The sequence below is a fragment of the Zootoca vivipara genome, chromosome 1, assembly GCF_963506605.1.
Source record: "Zootoca vivipara chromosome 1, rZooViv1.1, whole genome shotgun sequence".
NCBI classification, from domain to species: Eukaryota; Metazoa; Chordata; class Lepidosauria; order Squamata; family Lacertidae; genus Zootoca; species Zootoca vivipara.
The window spans coordinates 22,159,100-22,186,517 of record NC_083276.1 but is presented as its reverse complement, the minus strand read 5'-3'; the positions used below and the strand labels follow the sequence as shown (position 1 = coordinate 22,186,517).

At 43.7% G+C, this 27,418-nt stretch overlaps 1 protein-coding gene across 2 annotated transcripts in view; it reads right to left on the bottom strand.

Moving 5' to 3' along the window:
- The window catches only part of CCDC88C (coiled-coil domain containing 88C), a 105,348-nt gene that overhangs the window by 60,116 nt on the left and 17,814 nt on the right, over positions 1–27,418 (bottom strand). For both annotated transcript variants that reach the window (XM_060272263.1, XM_060272269.1), the window contains exon 4: positions 10,801–10,870. In XM_060272263.1, the coding sequence (XP_060128246.1) occupies positions 10,801–10,870 (70 nt within the window). The remainder of the gene's footprint in view (positions 1–10,800; positions 10,871–27,418) is intronic.

Here is a 27,418-nt window from a genome sequence, read left to right as displayed (position 1 = left end):
TCCATCACAATAAATCAAATTCAGGTTTACCATGTTATAAATTCTCTTCAATTGTTTGCCATATGTATTCTGAATATTTGAATCCTTGTGTACCTGTGCATGTAACTGCATACAGTGTTTGTATTTTGCCAGGAGGGGAAGTCATGGCTACAAGTCATGGTGTTTATTTATTTAGGGCATTTGTGGATTGCCATTTCTCCAAAGGAGCTCCACAGTCATTCTTTGCATTTTGGCACCAGGTTAAAAACCCATCTGCCTGGGCTTTTTAGCTATGTAATTCTTCTAAATGTTTTATATCCAAGAATGTTTTCCATATGTTCTTCTTGTTAACATTTTTGTTAATAGCTTTGAGCTGTTTTACAGGAAGAAATTCACAAATGCAAATATATAAATAAATGCAAACAAGTCCACTGCTGTGGAAACATAGTACAGTGGTACCTTGGTTTACAAATTTAATCTGTTCCAGAAGTCCTTTCTTAAACCAAGGTGTGCTTTCCCATAGCAGCGGGGGACTAAATTTACACTCAACAGGAAGTGGAACATGTTCTGCTTCCAAGGCAAAGTTCACAAACCAAAACACCTACTTCCAGGTTTGCAGTGTTCTTAATCCAAGTTGTTCATAAACTAAGCTGTTCTTAAACCAAGGTACCACTGTACTGTAGAGTTGGAAAGGACCGTGAGGGTCCTCTGGTCCAACCCCCTTCAATGCAGAAATCTTTTGCCCAACATGGGGCTTGGACCCACGACCCTGAGATTAAGAGTCTCATGTTCTTAAAAGAGTCTTAGCTGAGCTATATTAATTGTCTTACACTGCAAAATACTTTGATTTGTGTTATTGTACCTGCTGACCTTCTGTTGTTTAATGTGCTTGAAGTGTAGGTGGGTTCCCACGAGGCAAGACACAGTGATAACAGCAAGAACCTTTATTGAACTAACAGAACTGGTCAGCAGGGGCAAAGCAACTGCTTATATACACTTCTGGAGGCTTGGGCCACTCCCAATGTGATTGGCTGTCTAAACTTCCAAACTGCAAATCACGACTCGGAGTTTAAGGGCCAATGGCAGAAGCCCAAATCCTGAAGTGTTCTGTGATTGGATATAATGTATTGAATCAGAACACAGGGGCTCAGACTCCTTAGTCCAGCGTTTCTCAACCGGTGTTCCGCGGCACACTACTGTGCCGCGAAACACTGGCTGGTGTGCTGCGACGAGAAGGGCGATTTGCACTGTCACGTCGCTGACCCGCCGGAAAGGAAGTCGGCCGGGTCACGACGCGAGCATAGCTGCCAAGTTCTCCCTTTTTTTAAGGGAAATTCCCTTATGCTGAATAGGCTTCCTCGTGAGAAAAGGGAAAACTTGGCAGCTATGGACGCGAGGCGAGCACCCGCGTCGTGACCCGGCCGGCTTCCTTTCCGGTGGGTTAGTGTTGCTTATTGGCGGCCGCCAGGCATGTGACAATGCAAATCGCCCTCCTGGGGAGGAGGAGGCAGGCGGGGAAGGCTGCGCAGGGCTTCCCTTCGCCGGGCCAGAGCGGCGGCGGCTGCCTGGGGCGGCTGGGAGGGAGGCGGCGGCAGCTGCGCGCTTGTGTCTGCCCGCCTGGGGTCTGTCCCCGCTCGCTCCGCAGGCTCTGCGCCTGGTGGGTCCGCCTGGCTACCGCACAGCAGTTCTTCAGCGGCATGCTTTACGTCTCCCCTCCAAACTAAACTAAATATAGGGCAGCACAGAGTTGGTGTGCCGCGGGATTTTTTTTCATAGAAAAGTGTGCCGTGGCCCAAAAAAGGTTGAGAAACACTGCCTTAGTCCAGGCTCAAGCTCAGGGAAACATAGACCATTGAATACATAACAATGCTACTGTAACCTGCCCTGGAATCATCTGGTGCAGGGAGGGTTTAAAAATGTTCTAAATAAATAAATAAATATGGTCTCATGCTCTTGTTTTGGGCTTCTCTCTGGCCACTGGCCAGGGAGGCTAGATTAGATAGGGCTACTCTTGTGGTTCTTATTAAATTGATTTAAAACATTCTGCATGTATCGTGCCCTGGCTATGACCTTGCCCATGTAATAATAATAAAAAATCCAGATGGGAAAAAATGCAAGCACCTAAAATTTTTAATAACAAAATAATCAATATCAATGTAATCTCAAACAGCTAAAGGAAGACTTTGCCCCCACCCCCAAATTTACTACCTAATGAAAATGTAAATTGACTCATTTTCCTTCTTAACATATTTATCTCTGGTTGCACGTAATGTTCAATTGGAATTGATGTATCCTGCAATGGCTTTTCAGTACTTAAAACACCTCCCTGACTTTATTCATGCCTACTAATTTCATTTCAAGACAGTTGTGGAGGTGGGGAGGAAAAGACATTTTCTCTAAGTCAGAAAAAAGTAAAGAATAAAAAAAACAGCATTATTGTTCTGAAGCTATACAGAAAAGGCCACTTTTAAAAGGCAGGAAAAATATAAAGGAAATGTACAGAAAGGACCTTCTGGAATGCCCTCCCTTGAATAAATTGGAAGGCCCTTGAAATGCCTCTTTGAAACTTGGCTGTTCAAACAAATTTCTCTGGACCCTGACTTTTAACTACTACTTCTTTGTTTTGTTTCACACAGTGCTGAGTTACATTTGTGATGGACAGTTCAGCTTTGTTTTTATCTTGTTTTCAGGAAGTGTTATTGAAAGCTGCGTTTTTGCTGTTTTCCTGTAAACTTCTAAGGAGATCTTTATTATATTGAAATATTAATAAATAATAAGAAACTCCGATGGAATGGAATAATGGATGTAGAGGAGTTGCTGGAGGCCACATATACATTATTCCTTCAAGTTGCCCATCTGTGGTCTAGTCCCATATACATTATTTCTTTAAGTCACCCTTGGATTAATGCTCACAGGGGTGAAGTTAACAGGTTCACCATCCCCTGTTTGCATGAAGAGAAACAAGCAAAGAGGAACGCTAATTAGATTCAGTGACAGAGCTGGCTAGTGCTAACACCCTCCTGGCCTGTACCATATGCCAAGCATAAAATAGCAGATTGACACATCTGAGAATGGCCCAGCCACAGCAGACCTTCTGCATTGTCCTTTTAATGTCTAGATTTGCATTACCAAGATGCTTGCTCCGCAGCCCAGCTGAGACGGGTGAAACCATACCGATAATTAAATGGTAGTTGTGTGTGTGTGTGTGTTAAGTGCTGTCAGAAGGCATCAGCCAAGAGCCTTGGGAGACTTAAGTTCTCAGCCTAAATATTTAAACAGAAATTAAAGGGAGAGCTTGCATGGAAAGCTGTAGATCAGGAATCAGTTAACAATATCTGACAGGGCTGAATCGAGGAATCTGCCAGCCAGCTGCTCTCCATTTGAGGTAAATGGCAATTCTTCAGCACCCACGTTTTACAGTTTCGGAAAAGGCAGACTACTTTTAAATTAGGTTTTGTGTTATTAATATTGCTATTACATTTATATCCTGCCTTTCCTCTAAACAGCTCAAAGTAGCACATGTGGTTCCCTCAGTGGCGGAGCTTCATGCTCCACCACCGGGGGCGGAGAGCAGGCGCGCTGCCCCCAGTGACGTGGCGCGCGTTCTGGGGGCAGGGCGTGCTGTGCGCAGTGACGTGGTGCACATTTTGGGGTGTGGCACGCCGTGCACAGTGATGTGGTGCGCGTTTTGGGGCAGGGCGTGTCACGCGCGGGGGACACGCGTTTTGGGGGCAGGCAGCGGCGATGGCACCCCTGGGATCGCGTCGATTGGGGCACACCGCCCCCACCCTATCTTCCTACGTCCTGGGTTCCCTCCTCATTTCATCCTCACAACAACCCTTTAAGGTAGGTTAGGCTGACTGGTCCAAGATTACCCCGTGAGTGGCAATGCGAAGTAAGGGATTCAAACCTGGGTTAATTTTAAAATCTTCCCTTTTCTTCATAGTACGTCAAACAATGCATCTATATCTATATCTAGCTCTTTCTCTGTCAATGTCTTTGTGGGGTTCATCTTGCCTACAGAAACTATATCCCACAATAAACCAAGACTTTAAAGCATCACAGAACTTTTGGTATTTTAGGTCTGCACAAACAGCCAAGGTGATCGCTCTTCAAAAAATCGAACACAATGGCATTTCCCTTATTTTCTAGAAATTCCACGGCAGCCCCTGTCACACTAGGTCACTGAGCCATTAAACCAAGGGATTTGCAGGAAGGCCATCTGCTCCCCACAGTGGGCCAAGTCCAGAGGGAATAAAACCTGTACTCTGGAAGCTGCGTTACATACAGTACAGGACCAGGACCCCTCACACTCACACAGGAAAGGGATGGTGAAAAACAGATGGTGGGATTGTTGTGGGAGGCCGAGAAAAAGAGATTAGGACACAAACAACAAAAGGATAGAAAGGTGAAGAAACAAAATGAGGGAGGGAAAAAGCCATAGGCTGGGAAAACGGGAGAAGACAGCAAGAGAACGTTGGTTTAAATCAAAGACATTTGATTTATCTAGTTTGCCCCCTTAAATAGAGATTTTTTTTCTAAAGGAAATTTGAGATTGCACAATAGGTGGCCCACAAATTTGCAGACACATTTCTTTGTAATGCCTTCTGTGTATAGTCACCCTTATACGTTTTCCCACTCAGTTTCTGGGCTACCGTTGTGCCAGTGCTGTCCTCAGTGCCAGCCCATGCCATTTGGCTGTCAGGATTGGAGCTCAAATGCACCCACACACGGAAGCAGGTTACCATATATGTTTATGTCTATACACATGTGTTCACAGAACTATCACATAGGGAAACTTATAATGGAGGTGACTACACACCACAGAGGCTATTGCAACAGACGTGATGACTCTGGAAATAATTGGATGATTTTGTTAAGGATAGGGCTGGATAGGAAGGGCATGTTAATTCATGTACTGGGCCATTAAATCGGTACCAGTTTCTTGCCATATGGTGGGAGGGTAATCACAAGGGGCCTTGATCAATCTCAGGTGACTGAGATGTTCTTTGTGTGGAAAATCGGAAACGTTTCCCTGGAAATGTAAAGATAGGCAATCCAATTACCATGGGAAGGTGCTTGCTGATAGATGCCACCATGACGGTACAGAGTTAATTAATGCTATATATACTGTTCTGGGACGGGGGTGGTGCTGTGGTCTAAACCACAGAGCCTAGGGCTTGCCAATCAGAAGGTCAGCGGTTCGAATCCCCGCAACGGGGTGAGCTCCCATTGCTCGGTCCCTGCTCTTGCCAACCTAGCAGTTCGAAAGCATGTGAAGTGCAAGTAGATAAATAGGTAGGAAAGTAAATGGTGTTTCCGTGTGCTACTCTGGTTCGCCAGAAACGGCTTAGTCATGCTGGCCACATGACCCGGAAGCTGTACACCGGCTCCCTCGGCCAGTAAAGCGAGATGAGCGCTGCAACCCAAGTCATCCGCGACTGGACCTAATGGTCAGGGGTCCCTTTACCTTTTACAGTGGTACCTCTGGTTAAGAACTTAATTCGTTCTGGAGGTCCATTCTTAACCTGAAACTGTTCTTAACCCGAGGTATCACTTTAGCTAATGGGGCCTCCCCCCACCGCACGATTTCTGTTCTCATCCTGAAGCAAAGTTCTTAACCCGAGGTACTATTTCTGGGTGAGCGGAGTCTGTAACCTGAAGCGTCTGTAACCTGAAGTGTCTGTACCCCGAGGTGCCACTGTAAAGGCATCTACTAGCATTAGATATGGTAGGAGTTCCTAGGAGCAATCAGACTTGAGCATACACAATCCATCATGAATACCAATGAGAACAAGGAAATCCTACAGCTTCTACTATGAGGAGAAAATTTGGCACAAACCAGTGGGGTTTTCCCTTGATAAACTCCGCCGATTACTTCCACTGGTGCTGCACTCATTTCTCAGAGCAAAGCCAAAATAACCACTTGGTACATGTGCAGAGTTCCAGTTGAACTGAACTTCTCTCAGGGACAACAAAGGCAAACATCTTAGTAAATCTTGCTGTGTCATTCAGATACCAATTTCTGCCTTCATATATAATAATAATAATTTATTATTTATACCCCGCCCATCTGGCTGGGTTTCCCCAGCCACTCTGGGCGGCTTCCAACAGAAATATTAAAATACAGTAATTTCTTAAAGATTAAAAGCTTCCCTAAACAGGGCTGCCTTCAGATGTCCTCTAAAAGTCTGGTAGTTGTTTTTTTCTTTTTGACATCTGATGGGAGGGCGTTCCACAGGGCGGGTGCCACTACCGAGAAGGCCCTATGCCAGGTTCCCTGTAACTTGGCTTCTCGCAGTGAGGGAACCGCCAGAAGGCCCTCAGCACTGGACCTCAGTGTCCGGGCAGAGCGATGGAGGTGGAGACACTCCTTCAGGCTCTCCAACCCCCCATGGTTCCACCTGATGCAGGTTGCTTTGGCCTGCTATATAGCGAGGCCAGCCCGGCTGCCTTGCCTCTTGCATGCACCATTTTGCTACAGCAGCTCCAACTGGTCTCTAGACCTCGCATGCCAACAGAAACCTCTGAGCAGCTAAAATGTTCACATAGATACTATAATGCTTTAAGTCACTGAGCCAATGGCTATTCGGGTCTTTCCAGAAACTCAGTGTGGTCCAAATTTTTTTTTATTGCCACATGTTATCTAATAGGATGCAGAAAATAAATCCATCGTCTAAATTTCCAACACTAGCATCAGCTGACTTGCGCCACCCAAATTTTCACTTCTGAGTTATGCAGACACATTTTATCCTGTACTACATTTTGCCTACTTGGAGAATTGTGGAACAAAATGAGGAAGGAAACTGGGTGTGAAAAGTAAATATGGAAGTGGGAGCTTAAACCTTTAATGATTAAAAAGACCAAAAATGCAGACATTCATTGGGGGAGGTTCCTGGCTTTCCTCTCTACAAGGACTTTATTTTGGCACATTCGTTCAAGGGGAGGGAATTTGCTTCTGTTTCATTGGGGGGGGGGGTGATTTGAAAAATCTCTAAAGATGACCAGACTAATATGTGCGCATTGTGTTCTCACTGAATCCCTAAATATGTTCTCTGACTGAACTCCTAAAGCAGGCCCAGGAAGCCACAAGTCCCAGGAAGCAGGATGCAGCTCATTGGCCTCCCAAAGCCTTCAGGTTTTTGCTGCCTGCCCGAGACTGGGGCTCCTCACTCCCTCTGGCAAATGCTGCCAGTTTCAGAATGCTTCCCTGTTACGGGAAAACCAACACAACTGCCTACACTTCTGCAAGGAAAAGGCAAAAAATACCTGTAGTTGGCACAAAATTAAAGACGCACATTACAAACAAACGCCGATTCTTTAGAGATGTGAATGCTGGGAGAGATCAGTTTCACTGAGATGGCCAAAGCCCAACAATGATGTTGGGTCTCAGGCACTAGTTCAATGAACACCTTACAATGGGGCTGCTACCATAATGGATGGGCAGAGACAGCTCAGGATTACAGTCTCTCTCTGAATAAGAGATTGGTGCACGAGTACAAATTTATTGCTAACCTTTTCCCTCTTCCTGACTTCTGTCCTCTCTTTTTCTTCCCTATATACATTTTTTGTTCCTTTGTTTTCCTCTCTTTCATGGGCTTAATAGACTGCAGTGAATGTGGATGCCAGAGAGGTACTGGTCACTGATGGAGCAGCAACAGCTTACCCAGGAGAACAAAAAGTGCTTCTATATTGGATTACATCATATTATAGTCCTGGAACTCAAGCTTCTCTGGAAGTCACACATTCCAGACTGAATGTAGCTGCTCAGTGGTGAGATAAAGGCACTCTGTGCATGCTTAAGCACTCTTTTCTGTATTATCTATACCCTAGGGATGTTCGGCATACTAGGCATGCCCTCTACCGCTGAGCTATGGCCTTTCCAGTTTCTGAACTGGTCGATTTCTGCACAGATACAATATTAATGCTATGCTATGCTATGCTATGACTATACAATTTTGAGGTGTGGGGGGGAGGTGGATCTGGGCTGAAAGACTTAAGGAATGATATATGTCTAATTGCAACCCAAAAACACCTGAATCACATTGTTCTCCCCTGTTCCACAAGTTCCTCTGAATGCAGGGTAAAAGCAGTTTGTTCTCAATATGAAACATTTAAGTTCAGTGAAATAATTAGGGAGCTGGGTATGTTTAGCCTGGAGAAGAGAAGGTTAAGGGGGGATATGATAGCCATGTTCAAATATATGAAAGGATGTCATATGGAGGAGGGAGAAAGATTGTTTTCTGCTGCTCCAGAGAAGCGGACACGGAGCAATGGATTCAAACTACAAGAAAGAAGATTCCACCTAAACATTAGGAAGAACTTCCTGACAGTAAGAGCTGTTCGGCAGTGGAATTTGCTACCAAGGAGTGTGGTGGAGTCTCCTTCTTTGGAGGTCTTTAAGCAGAGGCTTGACAGGCATATGTCAAGAATGCTTTGATGGTGTTTCCTGCTTGTCAGGGGGTTGGACTGGATGGCCCTTGTGGTCTCTTCCAACTCTATGATTCTATGATTCTATGAAAGGTTCAAGAATGTCTGATGGGGGTAACTCTAAAAAGTTCAAAGGGAGGGAGAAAATAAAGAATTGCTTTGGCATTTAAGAGCTAAAAACAGAAGTCTACAGCAAGCTTCTCAGGCACAGAACCCTCAAAGCAACTGTTGGGACTCCACATGGTTCAGTATCAGATATACAGATTCGGAGTGTGACTGTCTGGGAAAAGTAGGAAGTGCAGTTGTCAAGACACTGGAAGAAGAAGAAAGAGAGGAAGAAGGAGAAGAGGAATCAGCTGATAGTGTTAGATAGGAGGAGGAGGAGCTCTGGAGGGGGAAAGGGTACTTCAAGCACATCATTTAAACACACACACACACACACACACACACACACACACACACTCCTTGTGTTCATCACTAAGACCTGACAGCTCCTTTAAGTTACCAGATGACTGTGAGGATTCCAGAGGATTTGGAGGGCAAGGTTTTATTTATTTATTTTGCAAGGCAGTTTTACAAACCCCACACTGTATATGCTTTCAGAAGAGACACCGGAGGATCAAACTATTGCAGCAAGTGGCTTACCGATCAGAGACGCTACCATATCAATGCAAGATATGGGTATGCTCCATCCAGAAGTGCAATGTATAAACATTTTATAGAAATAAATATTTCTTTTAAAAATCCCAAATCTGATGCCCTTGTGTGGCCGTGCTCAATTGCGTGCCGAGGCACCAAGAAGACCCCCCAATAACTCACACAGACACCATAATTTTTGTTAAAGTTTTTGGCATAAAATTTGGCCACAACTTTTTTATTAAAATACAATCAATTAAATGTGAGTGGTTGCTTAGTCATTGGTTCACAGCCATCTGTCTCCCGCCTGGGACAGATCTGACTCCCTCTAGCCTAGTAGGGGAGTCAGTAAGTAAGCACCCCCTGAGAGAGGACGGGGCAGGGGGCACAAGCCCTTCTTTGTCCTCTCCCCAGATGCTCCCCGAGGCTCATGCGTGGTCCTGACCCCTAGCGGGGATAAACAGACAAACATGTGGAGCCCGGGATTCCTTTAACGGAATACTTCTATATGGCAGCAGCAATCACATGAGGGTCAGGCCCAGCCAAAATCCGTACCCCTCGACCAATTATTTGAACCAATGACTAACCGCAACCTTACAAGTTGTGACTAGTTGCAGTATGGTAAGCAAAAACCACCCGACACCAGCCAATCAGTCAAGTGGAAAAATTCCTACCAGGCCCCTGAATACAGGCGACCACCTAGACAGGCACTGCAAGGTCAAGCAAAGGGGCCTAAATAAAGCGGAGGGTGGGCGGGAGATTTGAAGCGAGCAGCAAAGAGTTGGCACAAACTGCTCCTTCAGTTTAAACCAAGCACGGGCTGTCAATCAACAAATTGCAACACGAAAAAATCCCCAGCAACAATTAAAACCACCAATCAACGCCCGATTTCAGACCCACCCCCAAGGCCCTGGGTCGTCTTGTTAGCCCTGCCGCAACCCATGTTCTCTCCTATGGAGAGAACCTGCTTTCCGTTAACTGATACACCATGCTGAACAAAGGTTGGAGCCTTCGTCCTAGTCAGCTCTAAATCAAAAATTTAACCTGTTTTCTGCAAGGGGCTTGTGCAATAATGGACCAAGTTGAGCACATCCACAAAAAGGCCTCGTCAATTTTATTTATGAGTCCTGTGGGGCACATATATGGGCGTGTTAGCTCTGAAGTGACCCACCTTCTGTTGTTGGAAGCTTACACCACAGAGGGAACCAACCCACTATTGGCACCTGCTGTGTAGCCTTGAACAACTGACTTCCTGTTTTCGAAGCAGAGGAACCTGTACCTGGCTTCCATTACGCTCTGGATCAAGTTCTGTTTAGCAGTACAGAAAACATAAAGGTGGTTCAAAATGCCGCCACAGGACCTTGCCCCTAGTTGACAATATAGCCAATAATTTGTTTGTTTTACAGTCTGCTCCTGCACAAAGTTTGGCAACAAGCTGCGGAGGGAAAAGGGGCTGCGGCTGAAATCACAACTCTTGCTCTCACCTTTCGGATGACTGCAATTCCACAGCGCTGACTCAATGTAAAATGCATTTGCCCCCACGTGACTCAGGAGCAAAGGGCTCCAGTGCTGATTTCCAATAGAAGCAGAACACATATACTGTAAATGGCTATCCTTTGCTAATACCCACCTCTCTTTTATTCTCCTTATTTTCTTCAGCACCAAACTAATTTCAGCTGAGAAAGCTGCAAATACTGTTCCATAGAGTTAATATTGTTGAAATTTAAGAGGACAGAGCGTCGCAAAGCTACTCACCAGACAGAGGATCTTTGCCAACTATCAAAACGTTTGGCAAATTCATAATGATCAGTTGCTGGAGGACCTCCTAAAATATGAAAAAAAGGAGATAGAATAATGAAAACTAATGCCAGTTGTTTTTAGAGACAGTTGATTTTAAAGCAAATTTGAGAATGTAGTACTTTACTAGTTATTTAATATGACTTGCCTAGACAGACAGACTACTGCCTGAAAGAAGTATATTAGTTCATGGAGGCAGCATCAAAACTCATAAGTGAGACTTGGGCTTTTAGAGCACAACTGCACATTTGTTAATTTGGCGAACAAAATCCCCCATAACATGTATGTGTATATGTGTGTTTTGTGTGTATATATGAAATATACTCGGAGTCAAGAGTGAATTTCATGCTCTTTATTCAGCTCATAGTCATCAAGGAGGAGAAGAGAAGACGAATGGCTCTTTTCCCAAAACCATCTGCTTATATACATTATTTACACAATGGGCCTTGCGTGATTGGCTACTTCAGGGCTACACCTGTGGGCCAATTATATTGTGGATTGACTTTTGCTTGCAGCCTGATTGGCTGCTCCTACAGGCCAATCAGGTAGCAGATTCACTTCTGCCAGCCGCCTGATTGGCTGCTCCAGCAGGCCAATCAGGTTGCGGATTCACTTCCACCTGGAGTTGGATTGGGTAGCTCCCGCTGATTCTGAATCCTATTGTTCTAGGATTCAGCTCAGTACATAACAATATATGTGGGGAGGAACGACGACAAGAAAAAGCAGCAGGGGTAATTCTGGCGCTTTACTGTGCTAAGGCTGGAGCAGAGGTAGGGAGGTTGGAACAGATTTATCTTCCATTTCCTTATAAGATCATTTCAACCACTACTTTTGTTTTCAAATCTCTCTATTTTTCCAGCCTCTGGTTTCTCTCTCCCTCTCTCTCCCTCTCTCTCTCTCTCTCCCCCTCTCTCTCTTAACCTATTTTGTCTTCAGTGTGCCAATATCCTCCTCTTGGGCTACTTGCTCTCATTTTATGCCCCCCTCATTTTTTACTTGTGCCCCCTTAACATTCCAGCATCCAGACATGTACATCTCTCTGTCCTTGCAAATGTTTAAATGAGGAGTGGGGAACCTCAGGCATAAGGGCCAAATGTGGCCCTCTGGGACACTCTATATGGTCCTCACAGCTCTCCCCATGCCAGCCCCCCTCTTTGCAGAGCACCCCCTCACTGCTTTGCACCCGTAAGTCTTTTTTCCTGACTGGCATGTTTCCTTGAACTCTTATAATGCCTCTTGACTGCCTGGATAGAATACAGAGAGGGGTGAGGGATAGTGTGCATAGAAACCAGTCTACTGTACAATTTAAAAACACTGCATTTTTGCCCTGCCTACATTTGCTTCTGGCCCCTCCCATCCTTGGCATGTGGTCCTCAGAATGCTGCCCAGAAGGGAATGTGTCCCCTTGGCTTAAAAAGGTCCCCGACCCCTTGTATGAAGCTTTTCACTTGCAAATGACCTCTAATCTCTGCCTCTCCCCCAAATTCCCTCATTTTCTGGGACCAGCAACATTTCCTCTTTTTAATATATATATTGTACAATGCCAAGCGGTTTTATCGTCATTACTGAATGCAATAGTCTTATAATGCCTTCAAATGAACGTGAAGTGAACCAAGTGGGCACAGAACCATAAATTCCACTTCCTGTCTAGGGGCAGCTTCGGATACTCTAAAATGCTCCCTACTGAGAGGCCCTGTGGCTGCAGACTCATGCAGGAAGTAATGTATGAGCTGGTGGAACCATGTTGGCAGGTGCTGCTTCCTGGAAGCAATTTTGGTAAGCATAGTGGCATATTTTTCAGCGGCTCCGTCGATAAGAATCTGTAGACTCTAGACCTTTTGAATTAAGCTGCACGCCCAAAAGAAAGCACTGAACATCTATAGATTTTGGGTTTCTTAAAATAATTCATTCTGAAGTACACTAACTGCAAAATTCATTCTGGTATACAGCATATGATAAATTCAAATGGGGTGGACGTATAGGAGCAGGGGTTGGCAACCTAAGGCCCATGGGCCACAAGTGGCCCATGGGGGTCATTTAACCGGCCCATGGACCCCCGCCACCTGCTCAGGGACCCCCGCCGTCCACTCGGTCGGCTCCCGTGCACCACACTAAACCAGAGCGGGGACCGCCTTCCGTGACGCTGGCTGGCTTCTCATTGGCTGCAGAAAGCTCCTGCAGCCAATGGGAAGCTGCGCACGCCTCCTCCACGCCATAAACAGCGCACACGCATTCCGGCCCACTGTGGCGTCTGTGGGACCATGAACCGGCCCAAGCCACAAAAACTTTGCCGACCCCTGTACAGGAGCAAACTGCTAGGGGCCAAGGTCCATTCAGCCACATGCAGTAAAAAATTTGAGGGGTTCCCCAAGTTGATGGCCATTAGTATTTTACTACCTCTTACTTTTATGCTCATTGGGCAGGTGCCACTTTCCATTGGTCAGGCAAGTGAAGAGCCAGGTGCTTCCTCACCCTCTCTTGCACCACTGTCTCCCAGAACCAGGAGGGGACTGAAAAGAGGGAAGCAGAGGAAGCGTCCTTGCAAGTGCAGCCTCCATGCGCACAAGTCATCGGGGGAAGGTACATAACATGGTGGAGGGGGAAGGGGTCCCCTGTTGCTTCAATTGCTCCATAGAGTGCGGAGCAGGCAATAGCTGCCTAAATGTAGATTGGTGTGTATTGTATAGGTCTCCTGAGCTGTAGAAGAGACTGTCAACAGAGAAACCAAGATCAGCGTATCCCAAGTCTTTGAAAACAGAGAGTTAACTATCTGCCGTGTGCATTCCTTTTATACTAAGCCTCTCTTAGTATAAAAGCCCAGAATTAGAGTTCATTACTCTAGTCTGAGTTAGTTTAAACATCAAGATATTAAAAACCAAACTAAAAAGCCTTTTCCTTCTGAGGAAGATATTTCCAGTGAAACGAGAGTATATAGCCGGCATCTCGTCAGGTTATTTGATTTATAGGTCAATTAGAAAAAGTTTAATTTCCTTCTTATCTACTTAAGTTCGGGAGACTTATATATATATTTGAATAGTCATTAGTTTTAAGTTGTCTTCACAAAACATCTCGTTTCAGGGAGTTGTCGTCGTGGTTTTGTTTTATTGTGTGCATTCCTTTGGCTGGGAAGAGCCCTTGACAGATGATGCTCAACTACAGCTCCCATCATCCCTGCCCATTGGGGCCATGCGGATTGGGAATGATGCGAGTTGGGAGTCTCACATCATCTGAAGATGCCACAGGTGGTCCATCTGGAGATTGTACATGTTTTTTATTGCCCAAAGGACCTGATTACCATCAAGGGCAAACTTTCTACTGCACTTAAAGAGAATTTTTAATTCATTAACAAATTTGTCTTCATTCTTGGGAGCCTGAACCAAGGATGACTAGGCGTTTTCTTCATGCCATAAAAGTGTGTAGCCACCATGTGGTTGCGCATTGCAGTACATTCATGCTTGTAGCTTCTTAATACACACATTTTTAAATTTAGAAACACACACCATCTGCTGGGACTACCACATGCCCACCATCAAAAGGTCATCCCTCGTTTTTGTCCTTACCTCTGCATGCTAATATAGACTCTACTGTCATATTTGCTTGCAAATCAGAAGTAGTGCCTGTCATTTGCTGTGGCTGCTTATAGCATTCTAGTCGTCAATCTACAAACACCCAACCAAACCTCAAGCATGTTTTCTATGAACATCTGTTGCAGATAAAATGTCCTACTTGTTTTCAAGCTTCTTTGGGGATTCAGAAGCAACTGAGTCTTCATGAAAAGCAACACCAACCTAAACCCACAAACATGGACTTCTATTTTGGCTTCAGACTCAGACTTCTATTTTGGCTTCAGGCAATCTCATCCTGCCTTAGATCAGACGCCAATGTCTTTATGTTAACTTTCAGAATTCATCTTTTAATCCAAAGAATGAACAGAGCTCATATGAAATCACATTTCAGTCTTGTACCAACTTAAAAAGGGGACCAAATAAATAATTCACAGGGTACCATCCACTGACGGTTGTAATCTAATGCCTTAGCCAAGTAAATTCCATTTGTTGATTACCCACAGGACAATGCCAAGCAGTCTTTGGCTAGTCACAGGTAATTAATAGGCAAAACACAAAAATCTATATGTTCACAACTGTCCTTATTGTCCTTATCAACCGGCAATCTATGGGTAAGTTGCCCAATATTCCCCTTATAAATACATTTTAAAAATTGACAATTCAACTTTCAATCCTTAAACATAAGCTAATATAGATTTATTCATGATGCTATGGCTAGTATGTTGTTCTTGATAATACTGTATATTTATTTATTTAGAAAATAGATAAACTCCTCAAAATGTTCTCCAAGGGGTGTGTAAATCACAATCAGTATTTTTTGTATATTTATTTCGGATATTATGATTTATGTGGAAGTGGTTCAATTTAATTATGCAGTTTTTGTTTTGTTTTGTTTTGTTTGTTTATTGCTTATGACTACTTTTGTTATGTTTGCAGCTGGGTAATTTTTTATATGTTGTAAACTGCCTGGCGCATTTCAACTTTGTAAAGGCGGCATACAAATAAAAAGGACTGAATGCTTGATATTAAATGTGAAAGGTTTCAAATATTTTAAATGCAGAGTTTTTAAAAAGATTTTGGCCCCATACAACTGAAAGAGGACCTCTTTCCCTATATAAGAGTCGGACACAACTAAATGACTAAACAACAAGAACCACCACCTTAGGATTGCACTCTGCAAGGTAGGAAGCTCTCAAGTTGCCGCAACAGATATGTGCACTATGATACAGTCCGATGTTAAGTAGTCAATGCCATACATTTTCATAATTAAAATTTGAATGTACTCCAAGGAACTCCACTCCAAAATTTCTACTCTGGCATTCTTCTAAAAATCCAAAATTTAATTTACTGTATTTTTCCATCCATGAGACACCCCCTATTTTGGGGGGCTCCGATTTAAGAAAACGGGGAAAGATCTATCTGTGTATAAGACGCCCCCAAATTTTGGACATTATTTTTAGGGGGGGAAACCTAGTCTTTTACACAGAAAAATACGGTACCTTTTTTTAAAAAAAATCCCAAATCCCATTACTAAAGCTCATTTAATCAAATATCTGCTATTCTCCGAAGAGAAATCCAATTGTGAAAGCACAGGCTTGCAAGCTTTTATTGCCAGCAGCATATTTTACTAATTTAATCACTGACTGGAAATAAAAAGAAAAGAAAAGAAAGAGTCCTATTGATTTATCCTCAACTTTTCACTCTAAAGTGTGTGCAAGTATCTCTTCGTGTTTATATTGCTCTCCAGTTAAATTACCCTGGGTGATAATAAAGTGTGGTTGTGTTAAGAGCTTGTCACTTAAGATTACAGACAGCTAAAAAATTCAATCCAGCTGCTCAGCACATGTTGCCAGAGTCTCAAAGGCCCACATGTATCCTTGAGGGAGGCCCAGCTGCGCAATACATTTTAAGCAATACTGTATAGGTTTGCAAAAACAAACTCTTCCAACATAAATTGTAAGCTTTTGGGGGCAGGGCCCTATGATATACCCATAGAAAAAAGAAGCGGGGGTTCAGATTTGAGAGGGCCTTTGGACAAAAACTGGTGGTGTTACTGCTACTCATTCACTAACCCTCTTCCTCTGGCCACCCTGTGCATAACCAGCTAGCAAGAAAGTTGAATGAAGGATAATGCCCTTCAACCTTGCTTCTCTCACAACTAACTCTTTCAGAGAGAGCAGCTGACCAGGCGGCAGCAGAGCCAGGGGGCTCCAGAAGCTGGCTGTGGGGTCCTTGCTGAGGCACTGGCCTTGACAGGTGACCCGCTATGCTGACCACTGGCACCAGCTCTGGAAGATGTTTCAGATGCCATCACTAGTCATCATCAGCGCTCACGAATCTGAGACAAGGCTACATCACCAATTATCTCCATTTAAAGTAATCTGTTGTGCATCTTGTGTATAACTAATACTGTTAACGCAAATTCATTTGCTGAGCTTTAGTTTCTCCTCCTCTGGGGTTTTCCTCCCACTGATGTGAGGCATCTCCCGCGATCAGCCAAACATTTCCAACTAGGGTGGCTTTTTAAAAATACATTTTGGTTGTCAAGGAAAAGTTCACCAATCTTTCTTCATTAATACACTTTAGAAATCATGAGACATTTAATACTTCTCCTGGGACTGCCCAGGAAAGTCACCAGCAAATAAATAAATAAAAATTAGCAGGTGCAACACAGACCTGCTAAGATCCCTTTATCCTGCAGTCTGTCACAAACACCAGAAGAGGCATCATATAATCATTAACATTTACAAAAGATTAACCCACACAATACTCCTGGTCAGGCCAGTTTTTGAGGTTCCTTGTAGCACTGCCAACTTTCTTCATTTGGCTAATTCGGTTTTTTAAAAATATATGTTTTGAGGGGTGTTTGTTTGTTTGTGTTTTAAGTGTTATGGTCTTTTGAATAATGCCATTAAAGTTTCTTTTCTTGTGGAAATTTAGAATGGTACTGAATTGTCCGAGAGAATAAACACATACAAAATGTATATTTTAATGTGTTTTGGAGGGAGTTTGTGTTAGGCTCCCATCTGAAAGAAGGGTAGGCACCAAATGCAGGAAACAAATGGAGGGGGGAATGTCAGAGGGTCATAGAATCATAGAACTGTAGGGTTGGAAGGTACCCCAAGGGTCATCTAGTCCAACCCCCTGCAATGCAGGAATCCCAACTAAAGCATCCATGACAGATGGCCATCCAAACTCTGCTTGATAACCTCCAATGAAGGAGAGTCTACGGAAGACAATACATTTAGTTACAACTCTTATTTGGAGGCAGTTCCGATGCTATTCTTTGGAACAGAAACCAAAACCATCTTCCACACCAGGAAGTATAGAACGCATGCATAGTTTAAGCATGTCAAAGGGCAGGAAACTTTAAATTCATGTAGTCTGCTACCACACTGCTCACGAAATATGCAAACATATCAAGCAACTTCATAAAAGTAAGGAAGGCCTGGTTGAAAGAAGAATAGCCTTGTTAAAAAAACCCTTCTTACTACTACAATAAACTCTGCTTACGTCATTGTGAAAGATTATCCATGCCAAGGTGTTAATTTACCTGGTCAAACCAGTTCCTCCCCCCCCCCCACACACACAAAGAATACCATGAACTAGTTGATTCTAAGAAATGGCTGGCGGGAAACGAGAGAGCTACAGATATTAGCTCATTCCTCTGCAAAAGCTAATCCTGCAGGAGACCATCAATTTGAATCGATAGGATCAGTGTTAGAAACTAAGATATATAAGCTAATCGCCAAATGGCATCTTAAAACTTAGGTCATAGTCACCACAACAGAACGTCTAGGCACCATTCCTCCCACCCACCCCCGATCAGTTTTATTATTGCTACTGTTATATTATTAATTTTTTTTTATACCTCTTGGCCCCTACTGATGCTCAGCCGCCCGCTTAGGAAATATGACAATCGTGCTGCCACTGCGATGCATTAAACAAACACAACCAAGCGGACTACTTTGCCTCAGCAAAAATGTCCATCAAGAGCTGAAGGAGTTATTTCAAGGGCCACTAAGTTCTGAATTAAACTGCATGAAGGGCAATGACAGGGCACATGAAAGAGATGCGCACAGCAGAGGGGATGATTCTCTCATTAATGACAAGGAAGATGTTTCACCGCACATATGCAACACAGAGACACTCAGAGGAAGCTCTCCTTAATGAGGCTAATGTAGGTTGCTTAGTCAAAGTCGGTCCAGGCTACCACCCATACATACCCATAGCTGCCAAGTTATCCCTTTTTTTTAAGGGAAATTCCCTTATGCTGAATAGGCTTCCTCGTGAGAAAAGGGAAAACTTGGCAGCTATGTGTTACATACCCCTCCAGGGCATATGCCACACATTTTGCTGATGGCAACTTTAAGAGACCAGCTTTAAATAAGCCTTCTCAAAAGGATTTGTTTTTGAAAGATGAAACACAGGTGAGAAGCTGCTGTTAAGGTTTCGTCCCAGTTTCTGGGGCCTGTAATAAAGTGGCAGATAACAATTTTTGGCTTAATGAGCTCTTATGAAGACACAAACAAGATTGGCTCCTCTACCGTTCCTGAATATTTTATGCTCCTGAATATTTTACATGGCATTCATATATTGCAATGTACGGCATGTGGTACATCGCATGAATTTATTTCATTGCCGTTGGTACAGGAAAAGGTAAAGGGACCCCTGACCATTAGGTCCAGTCGTGACCGACTCTGGGGTTGCGCACTCATCTCGCATTATTGGCCAAGGGAGCCGGCGTACAGCTTCCAGGTCATGTGGCCAGCATGACAAAGCCGCTTCTGGCAAACCAGAGCAGCACATGGAAACGCCGGTTCCTATTTATCTACTTGCATTTTGATGTGCTTTCGAACTGCTAGGTTGGCAGGAGCTGGGACCAAGCAACGGGAGCTCACCCCATCACAGGGATTCGAACCGCCGACCTTCTGATCAGCAAGCCCTAGGCTCAGTGGTTTAACCACAGCGCCACCTGGGTCCCAATTCTATGATAGCCACCTTCAAATATCTCTGTCAATTCAATTTCTCTGTCGCATGGAAGATGGAGCGAGCTTCATTCTGTTCTGCTGCTCCAGAGGATAGGACTTGAACTAATGGCGTCAAGTTACAGGAATGGAGATTTGGACTTAGCATCACGACAACGGGAAACGGCTTTAAAAACGGGGGTTTCCCGGGGAAAATGGGAGACTTGGCAGCTATGCCCTAGGCACTACCCATGTATAAGACGACCCCCGATTTTAAACATGATTTTTCAGTAAAAAAAACAAACCAAGTCTTATACACGAAAAAGTATGGTACCTTAAATGCCAAAGAGGTGTGTCTTCAGCATACAGTGAAAGCTGAATACAATGAATATGCTTAGATGCATCACTGTGGGGAGGGAGTTCCATAGTTTAGGGGCTACCACAGAGAATGTCCTCTCCAAGGACACCTGAGAAGGTTGATAGGTATGGAGGTGGTCCTTCAGATATACAAACCCTAAATTGTTATGAGATGAAGCAGTGAGAACTGAAGCACAGCCATACTTTGAAGTTGAGAGTTATCCAAAATTTCCAAATAATCAACTTTCCTCCAAACACACATGAAGCTTGGTGGCCACCACTCTTACAGGTACCTTGCCCAAAAAGGGTATCTTCACCACTGGGCAATAGTTATCTAACACTTCTGGGTCCAAAGAGGTCCTCTTAAAGAGAGGATTCACAACTACCTCCTTTAAAGTGGATTGTCATTTGAAGATTCTGGTCTACATGTTCATTAACCTGAAGAAAGTCGTTGAGCTTTTGGGGCAAAATCGCAAAAAGAAAAGACACTTCTGAGCTTTTTTAAAGGGAAATTGCCAAAAATGACACTACCAACATGGGTTACCATATGTCCGGACATTTTTTAGCTTTCTGCCCAGACACTGCTTCTGACTGCAGTATTCCAGGATGTCCAGGAAATTCCAGATGTATGGCAACCTTATTCTTGTTCAGTGTGGAAATCTGCAGCTTCCAGTTGCAAAACTTTGGCACCAGTTTTGAGGGGATCCCAGATTTTGGAGTTCATAGTTAATGAAGCCGAAATATGCCCCAGCTGCAAAGCAGTCTTGAAATCTGACTAGGAAGAAATCAGCAATGTTTCTTGACTTTTGTAGGCAACAGTAACTAAAACTAATTATGAAGTGCAAATACTTTTTCATTGGCAACAGGGTGACTCACCAACCCTAAACAAAAAAGGCATTTAACCAATCTGGTGGAGTAAGTCAAAGAGGATGGTTTTAAATTGGCTACTAAAAACAAATGTTCCAGTCATCTGTGACGGCTATACTATTGCTTTTGAAATCTTCAACAGGTTGTCAAGCAAAAGAGCCAAAGCAAATGGCAATGGCAAAAAAAAAAACAATTAGTACTCAGTACAAGAATTTAGTACAGTACATAAATGATCAATTATGCAAAGGATTCAGCAACAATGCTTAGCACTCGAGTTGCTTTGTTGTCAGCTTAACATACTGAAGAACAGCTCACATGATCAGGCTTCTGGATAACAGGAATGAACCCAGAAACGACAAAACGCCGGGTGCTCTGTGTGTAGGTTAGGGCTGCTCCTCAGGATGCACTGCTAACTTTGCAACATAACACAAGTGAAGTACATGTTGAAATTTGCCATGCCTATGGGAAATTGAGTGAATTCTGGGAGTGTATTTGCAAAGCAGGATGGGCTTTGGAATTTATCAGAAGCCTCAAATCCTCCAAATCAGAAATGGGGAACATGTGGCCTTCCAAAAGCTATTGGACTCTGCCCTGCTTACTGAGGCTTGCTTTTTTGAGCCCTCTGCCTTGCTTACTGGGCTCGCCCTGGGAGAGCCTGGTAAGCATAACGGAGGGCTCAAAAAGTATTTCTCTGGCAAGTTTCCACCGCTCTTCATTTATTTGTTTACTTTTTGGCCACAGACCTAAAGGTGCAATTATGTAAGTGGCAGGTCCACTGTATGTACCAAGAGAGACGGTGACTGTTAAGAGAGCAGTTTGCTTGCATTTCCAATAATGTTACAGTGAAAGCCCAGCCCAGATGCATGCTTGCATTGCAGGTATAAAGTGCATCTCTAGAATATAGTGTGTTGCTTTTCTATATGGTAATCAATGCATGTCAAATATTATTTCATTATCAAAAAGAATATGGGAACTCTCTGGCCAAAAATAATTTTCTTCCAGCTCAAGAGGAGATGGCAGCCTTGGAATTGGAAGCAGAGGAGCAGGAAAACAGGCCCCATTTGCACTATACAGTGGTACCTCTACTTATGAATTTAATGCGTTCCGAACACACATTTGTAAGTCGAAAAAAATTGCAAGTCAAATCCCATAGGAATGCATTGGGAGAAAAAAAATCGTAAGTAGAAGAAACCCTATCTAAAAATTTGTAAGTAGAAAAAATCCTATCTAAACCACATCCAAGATGGCGGACGGAGCCCCATTCGTAAGTAGAAACATTCGTAAGTAGAGGTACCACTGTACTGCACACTTAAACCAGTACAGTATCGTACCACTTTAAACAGTCATGGCTTCCCCGCAAGAACCCCAGGAAGTGTAGTTTGTTAAAGGTGCTGAGAGTTCTTAGGAGACACCTCTTTCTCTCACAGAGCTCCAGTTCTCAAGAGTGGCTTAGCAGTCAATCTCTCTTCCCAGGGAACTCTGGGATTTGTAGCTCTGCAAGAGGGGAACACCCAACACTCAGCGATGCTGCAGTACAAAGAGGAACAACTTTCCGCTGGGTCAAGCAATTGTAAACATTTATGGTCCTTTTATGAGGTGTTGAATCCGAAATACGCTGAGTATGTTGTGCTTCCATAAGCCAATGGATTCCTAAAGGAGATCCACCTGCTTCCATTTTCTAGCTATGGATTCTTCCAAGTTCCCAGAGGAACATAGCCCTTTAAGCCTTAGCACAACACAGCTGTTCCAAATAAGCCAAGCATTAACCCCGAGTGACCTTTCCCTCCCTTTAACCCAATGAATGTCAAAATTGTCTCGAAGCTGCATGTCTCTTGGTTAACTGCAGACGTTACCCAGCCCCAGATGCCACCATGCCAATCTCTTATGCATTAGCACACATTAGCTTCAACGATGGCTGGCTGATTGTCTCGTTCCTATGCTTTGCTGCAATTAGACTGATACCTCGTGTTCAGTGATTCTGACAGTGACAGCTCCACAGAAGGTATATCAGTCTGTTGAATAAATTCATATTAGCCAGATTAAAGTGCGATAGAAGTGAAATGGCTTAAAACCCGAAAGTCAGTATCTGTGCTGGGTTTTTAAAAAAAACACCAAACATGCCAATAAAAGCAAGTGTCTACACCAAGGCTGCACCAACTCCAAAACACCATCTCCCCAGATAGGTGTACCCTGCTGACTGAGGTGTCTGGTACCATCCAGACACCTCAGTCAGATCTAGGGCAACACCTGGTTAAATTTAAAGTTCAATCCTAGGCTCGTCAACCAAAAGGGGCTGTATATTAGCTCAATGACTTATTCCCAGATCGGTGAGCATAGGACTATAGCCTTAAATGCCACTATGAGAAGATATTACTTCCTTGTCTCCCTTATCCTTCTGAGTACAGTGGTATCTCGGGTTGCAGACCCAATCTGTTCCAGGGTGCCATTCGCACCCCGAAAAGTCTGCAACCCAAGTGGCGCTTCTGCGCATGCGCGGAAGCGCGATAGTGTGCTTCTGTGCATGTGCGCGTGGCGAAACCAGGAAGTAAACACTTCCAGGTCCGCTGCGTTCGTAACACGAAAACACGCAACCCGCAGCAGACGCAACACGAGGTATGACTATACAGGCAAATTGAAGCTGAATCTGGAAAAGACAGAGGTGTTTGGTGTCCTCACATCCAAGAGGTGTGGTTGCACCTGGAAGGGGCAGGTCCACTCCTTGTAGTGTGGTCTTAAATTCCACACTGTCAATGCATGCTCAGGTGACCTCAGTGGCTAGGAGTGCATTTTTTTCTAGCTATGCCTGGTTTGCCACCTGTGGCTCCTTTTGGACAGAAATGACTTGGCCACTGTACTCCATTACTCTGGAAACTTCCGGACTGCATTATTGCAGTACTCTCTATGTGAGGCTGTTGAAGACGACTCTGAAAGTTCAGTTGGCCCAAAAACTCAGCAGCCAGATATACTAACTGAGGTTCCATTTAGATCTCATTGTTGTTTAGTCGTATAGTCATGTCCGACTCTTCGTGACCCCATGGACCAGAGCACGCCAGGCACTCCTGTCTTCCACTGTCTCCCACAGTTTGGTCAGACTCATGTTGGTAGCTTCGAGAACACTGTCCAACCATCTCGTCCTCTGTCATCCCCTTCTCCTTGTGCCCTCAATCTTTCCCAACATCAGGGTCTTTTCCAGGGAGTCTTCTCTTCTTGGAGCCTCAGCTTCAGGATCTGTCCTTCCAGTGAGCACTCATACAACCTCCCTGCTCGAACCACTGGAGGGCACCAATTTGGGGGCAAGTGCCCGTACATGGGTAGCGCGGCACCGGAAGTCGCTTCTACGCATGTCCGGACATGCATAGAAGCGACTTCCGGTGCCGCGCCGCTGCTGATGCCGCATTTTTTGGCGGGAGACTTGGCAGCTATGCGCTAAACATGAACACTTTACACTACAACATTTTGTTGGAAGGCCACAGTTGTCTTACTTTTTTTTTTTTTTGGCCGGCGGCCCACAGTTGTCTTACTTAACCCTCAACATGGCTTGCAATATCATGCAATTGCCTGTGTTTCACTTGGCCTTTGACAGTGGGTTGGGTGTTTTTTTTCCTGTGGGACCATCCTCTTTTGCTGAATTTATGCTGTTCTCTTCCATCTGGAATGGGTCTGTTTGTTTCATAATTGCAAATGTTTTATTTGCTTTTATCATCATACATTATTTTGCTTTCTAACCTGCCCCAAGCCCTTATAGTGAAGGGTGGGCAAGAGACCTTGCAAATAAACAAACGGAGGCACTGTTGTGAGTGCTGCAGTTCTTGCACAAATAATAAACGCTACCACCCAAAGTGTGACAAAAATGTCGTCAGGGTTCCCTACATGGATTTTCAGATCAGAATTTTGCTACAGCCATAAATACTTCAGAGGCCAGGGACAGAGCCAAACATGCTTTAATTGGCAGTGTGGCTTCAAGGCTGTGCTCTCTTTCAGAACCAAAAAAGCAAAACACAGGAAATGTCAAAACACATACATTATGGAATGTATTCATATCTGATTTTCAGGCAGATGGGGGTGGATCAAAGGTTTACTGGTCCTGCTCTCTTAAGAAGCCCAAGCTGAAGGATTAGAATATAACGGGGGATTTTAAAAAAGTGACTACTATGCAATTTCACCTGCCAAAGAATAACAAAGTTAAGCATGCCACGTTTGTTTATCCCAAGACACAATCCTACAAAGATATAGCTGTTTAGCAAAGAACTGGACAAAGGAAAACCATAATTAAAAATGTGGCATTCTGAAGTTCACACTTCCCTTGCGGAAGCGGCAAATCTCACTCCTATTGTTTCTCAGGAACCTTCCCCCCTGTTTCCAGGCTGCAATTTAAATCAATCACATTTTCCCTTGCTAACCCAGCTTACCTCCTGCTATTAGGAGATACTGCTTAAAATGTAGCTCACCCAAAGCTTTTATTTAAAAACGAAAAGGGCAGAGAGGGGGTTACTCTGAGAAATTACTCTGATAGCTATCAGACGGCACAACTCGTTTTACATACGGCAGAAAATTGGTTACGAAATGTGAAGCATTTTCTGGGTCTTCCTAAACCCACATGGGAGTTTTTCAAAAGCTGCTCTACTTTAAAAACAACAACAAGAAGAAGAAGAAGAAGAACACAACCTATTCCAGGGACAAAAGCAGCAGCAAGACAAAGAAGCCACGTAATTAGACATTTGGAGACACAGGATAAAAAGAAACAAAAACACACTCTGTCTTGCTACCAGCCTTCCTACATTATGAAATGCAGATTTTTACTATTCACATTACAATAATAGCAGCTAGATTTATGAGGGTATAAAAATACATTCAGCAGCCTGGAACTGGTAAGATGCTGGAACGGGTAAGCTGCCTGATTTTGAGTTATTTCTCTTTGCTACACCAACTTCCAAGCCCTCTGACTCTGTGTGTTTTAGAGAACAATCTGTCTGAAAAGCAGGAATGTAATAGCAGGATGGCCAGTGATTAACTGGCGAAATCTTAGGGCACCTCTATATGGTGTTATTATTTCTTTTAATACTTCTCAGGCATGATTTCTACATGCCAGGTTCTATAATGACCTTGGAGTGAAAGTCAAAGCTTCTGCATTGGACAGAAACATTGACATATGTAAAGTATGTTACCTTCACTGTAATCTGGATTGAAAAAATAGCCATCCTGACGGAACCACGTGCTCTTCTGTAGCAAAGTAGCTCATCTACTGCATGATGAAATTGGACATCGGCACACACACAAAAGCCCCACAGGTAAACTCGTGTTTTTCTACGTATCTTGAGGACTACAAAGCATGCAACCCACACATCTGCTTGTGTGTTTTCCTAATTCATTAGAAACAATGAAACATGCCTGACCTTTCTAGCAGTACGCAACTGAGTAGTCAGAATTAATTTATAGACAACAGGGAATCTCCAAGAGAAGCATGGACTGATCAACCTCTGCTGTTCTATGGGAACATTTGCAACATATGCAAACTGAGGGTGAACAATGAAAGCTGGTTCCCAGACACTACACAATGGGAGCACTTCACAAGGGAAGCTGCTCTAATTATTGCATTGATGGCACATTCAAGCATTATAGCTGAGGAGACTCAGAAGTTAACCCTTCCAACATATCACAGATACCACAGATTTTGTTTTTGAAAATCCCACTGTTTGCAGGTTTGATTGCCTTCCTGACTTTAAAAATAATTTATTCAGTCATTTTGCTGTGCAGCGTTAACTACGATACTGAATTCTTCCACCTACATCTTTAACCTATTAATTTAGCTTTTTTCCCTTTTTTGGTAGACACTTTGAAATGTATTTGCATTGGTTTTAACTGTCATGTCTTTTCATTGTACACTGGCCTGACTATTTATGATATGGTGGTACAGAATAGTAATCACCATGAGACACTTAATATTTGATGGTCACATTCATCTAGAGAAAAATACTACTGTATATTCTATTTTAGACTTGGTTTCCATAAAGTTTTTGGATGATATTCATCAGAGGTGCGAGGTTGCCCCCAAAACTGAGAGGGCCCAGTTTGTGTCATGCCCATGTGATAAACTGCACACGACAGGAGGCAGCCGAGGGCTCTGGAGGAGCTGGCCACTGGAACTGTGACACTCTCAGGCTGCCTTAATTTGAAGGGGGGGCTAGCTCCCTTAAAACAAATATTCAGGGGGCCGAGGTTGGTATGTCTGATAACCATTGTGTCAAAGTATTATTGCAGAACAGAAATTGGAAGTCCTCTTAAAATGTGAGCTATGGTGTGACATTCTTTTTAAGTGTATTACTCAAGCAGACCAATAGTCCAGGTACACAAACAAAAATCCTTCATATGGCCATACATGGTTCCTATTAATGGATTTTTTGTCCTGACCACGTATACATTTTGCATGCATTTCAAACTGGATGCAAGTCACAGAAGAGTAAATTGATGAGGAAGAACATCAGAGGAAATTACTACTTATTGATCAATGATGGATGTTGAACTATGGAATAGTTTGGCAAGCCTACTAAGGTCAAGGGTTTCTGGGAAATTGGCAATGCACATTAAAAAACATAGTTTGAAGGTAGCTTGTTTCAACAAGTTCGCAGCAAGGTCTATTGTCCAACAATTTACACAAACTACCCAATACTGGGAATTTGTGGTCATGTAGAGCTAAAATACTCTTCCCGTTTAAATGTACCCACACCTGATTTGCTGCAAGGATCAGAGCACTAACTGAAAACATTTCATCACAAACCACTTCCTCTTTTATTTCCTGTGGCAAGTGTCTCTTTAGCATAC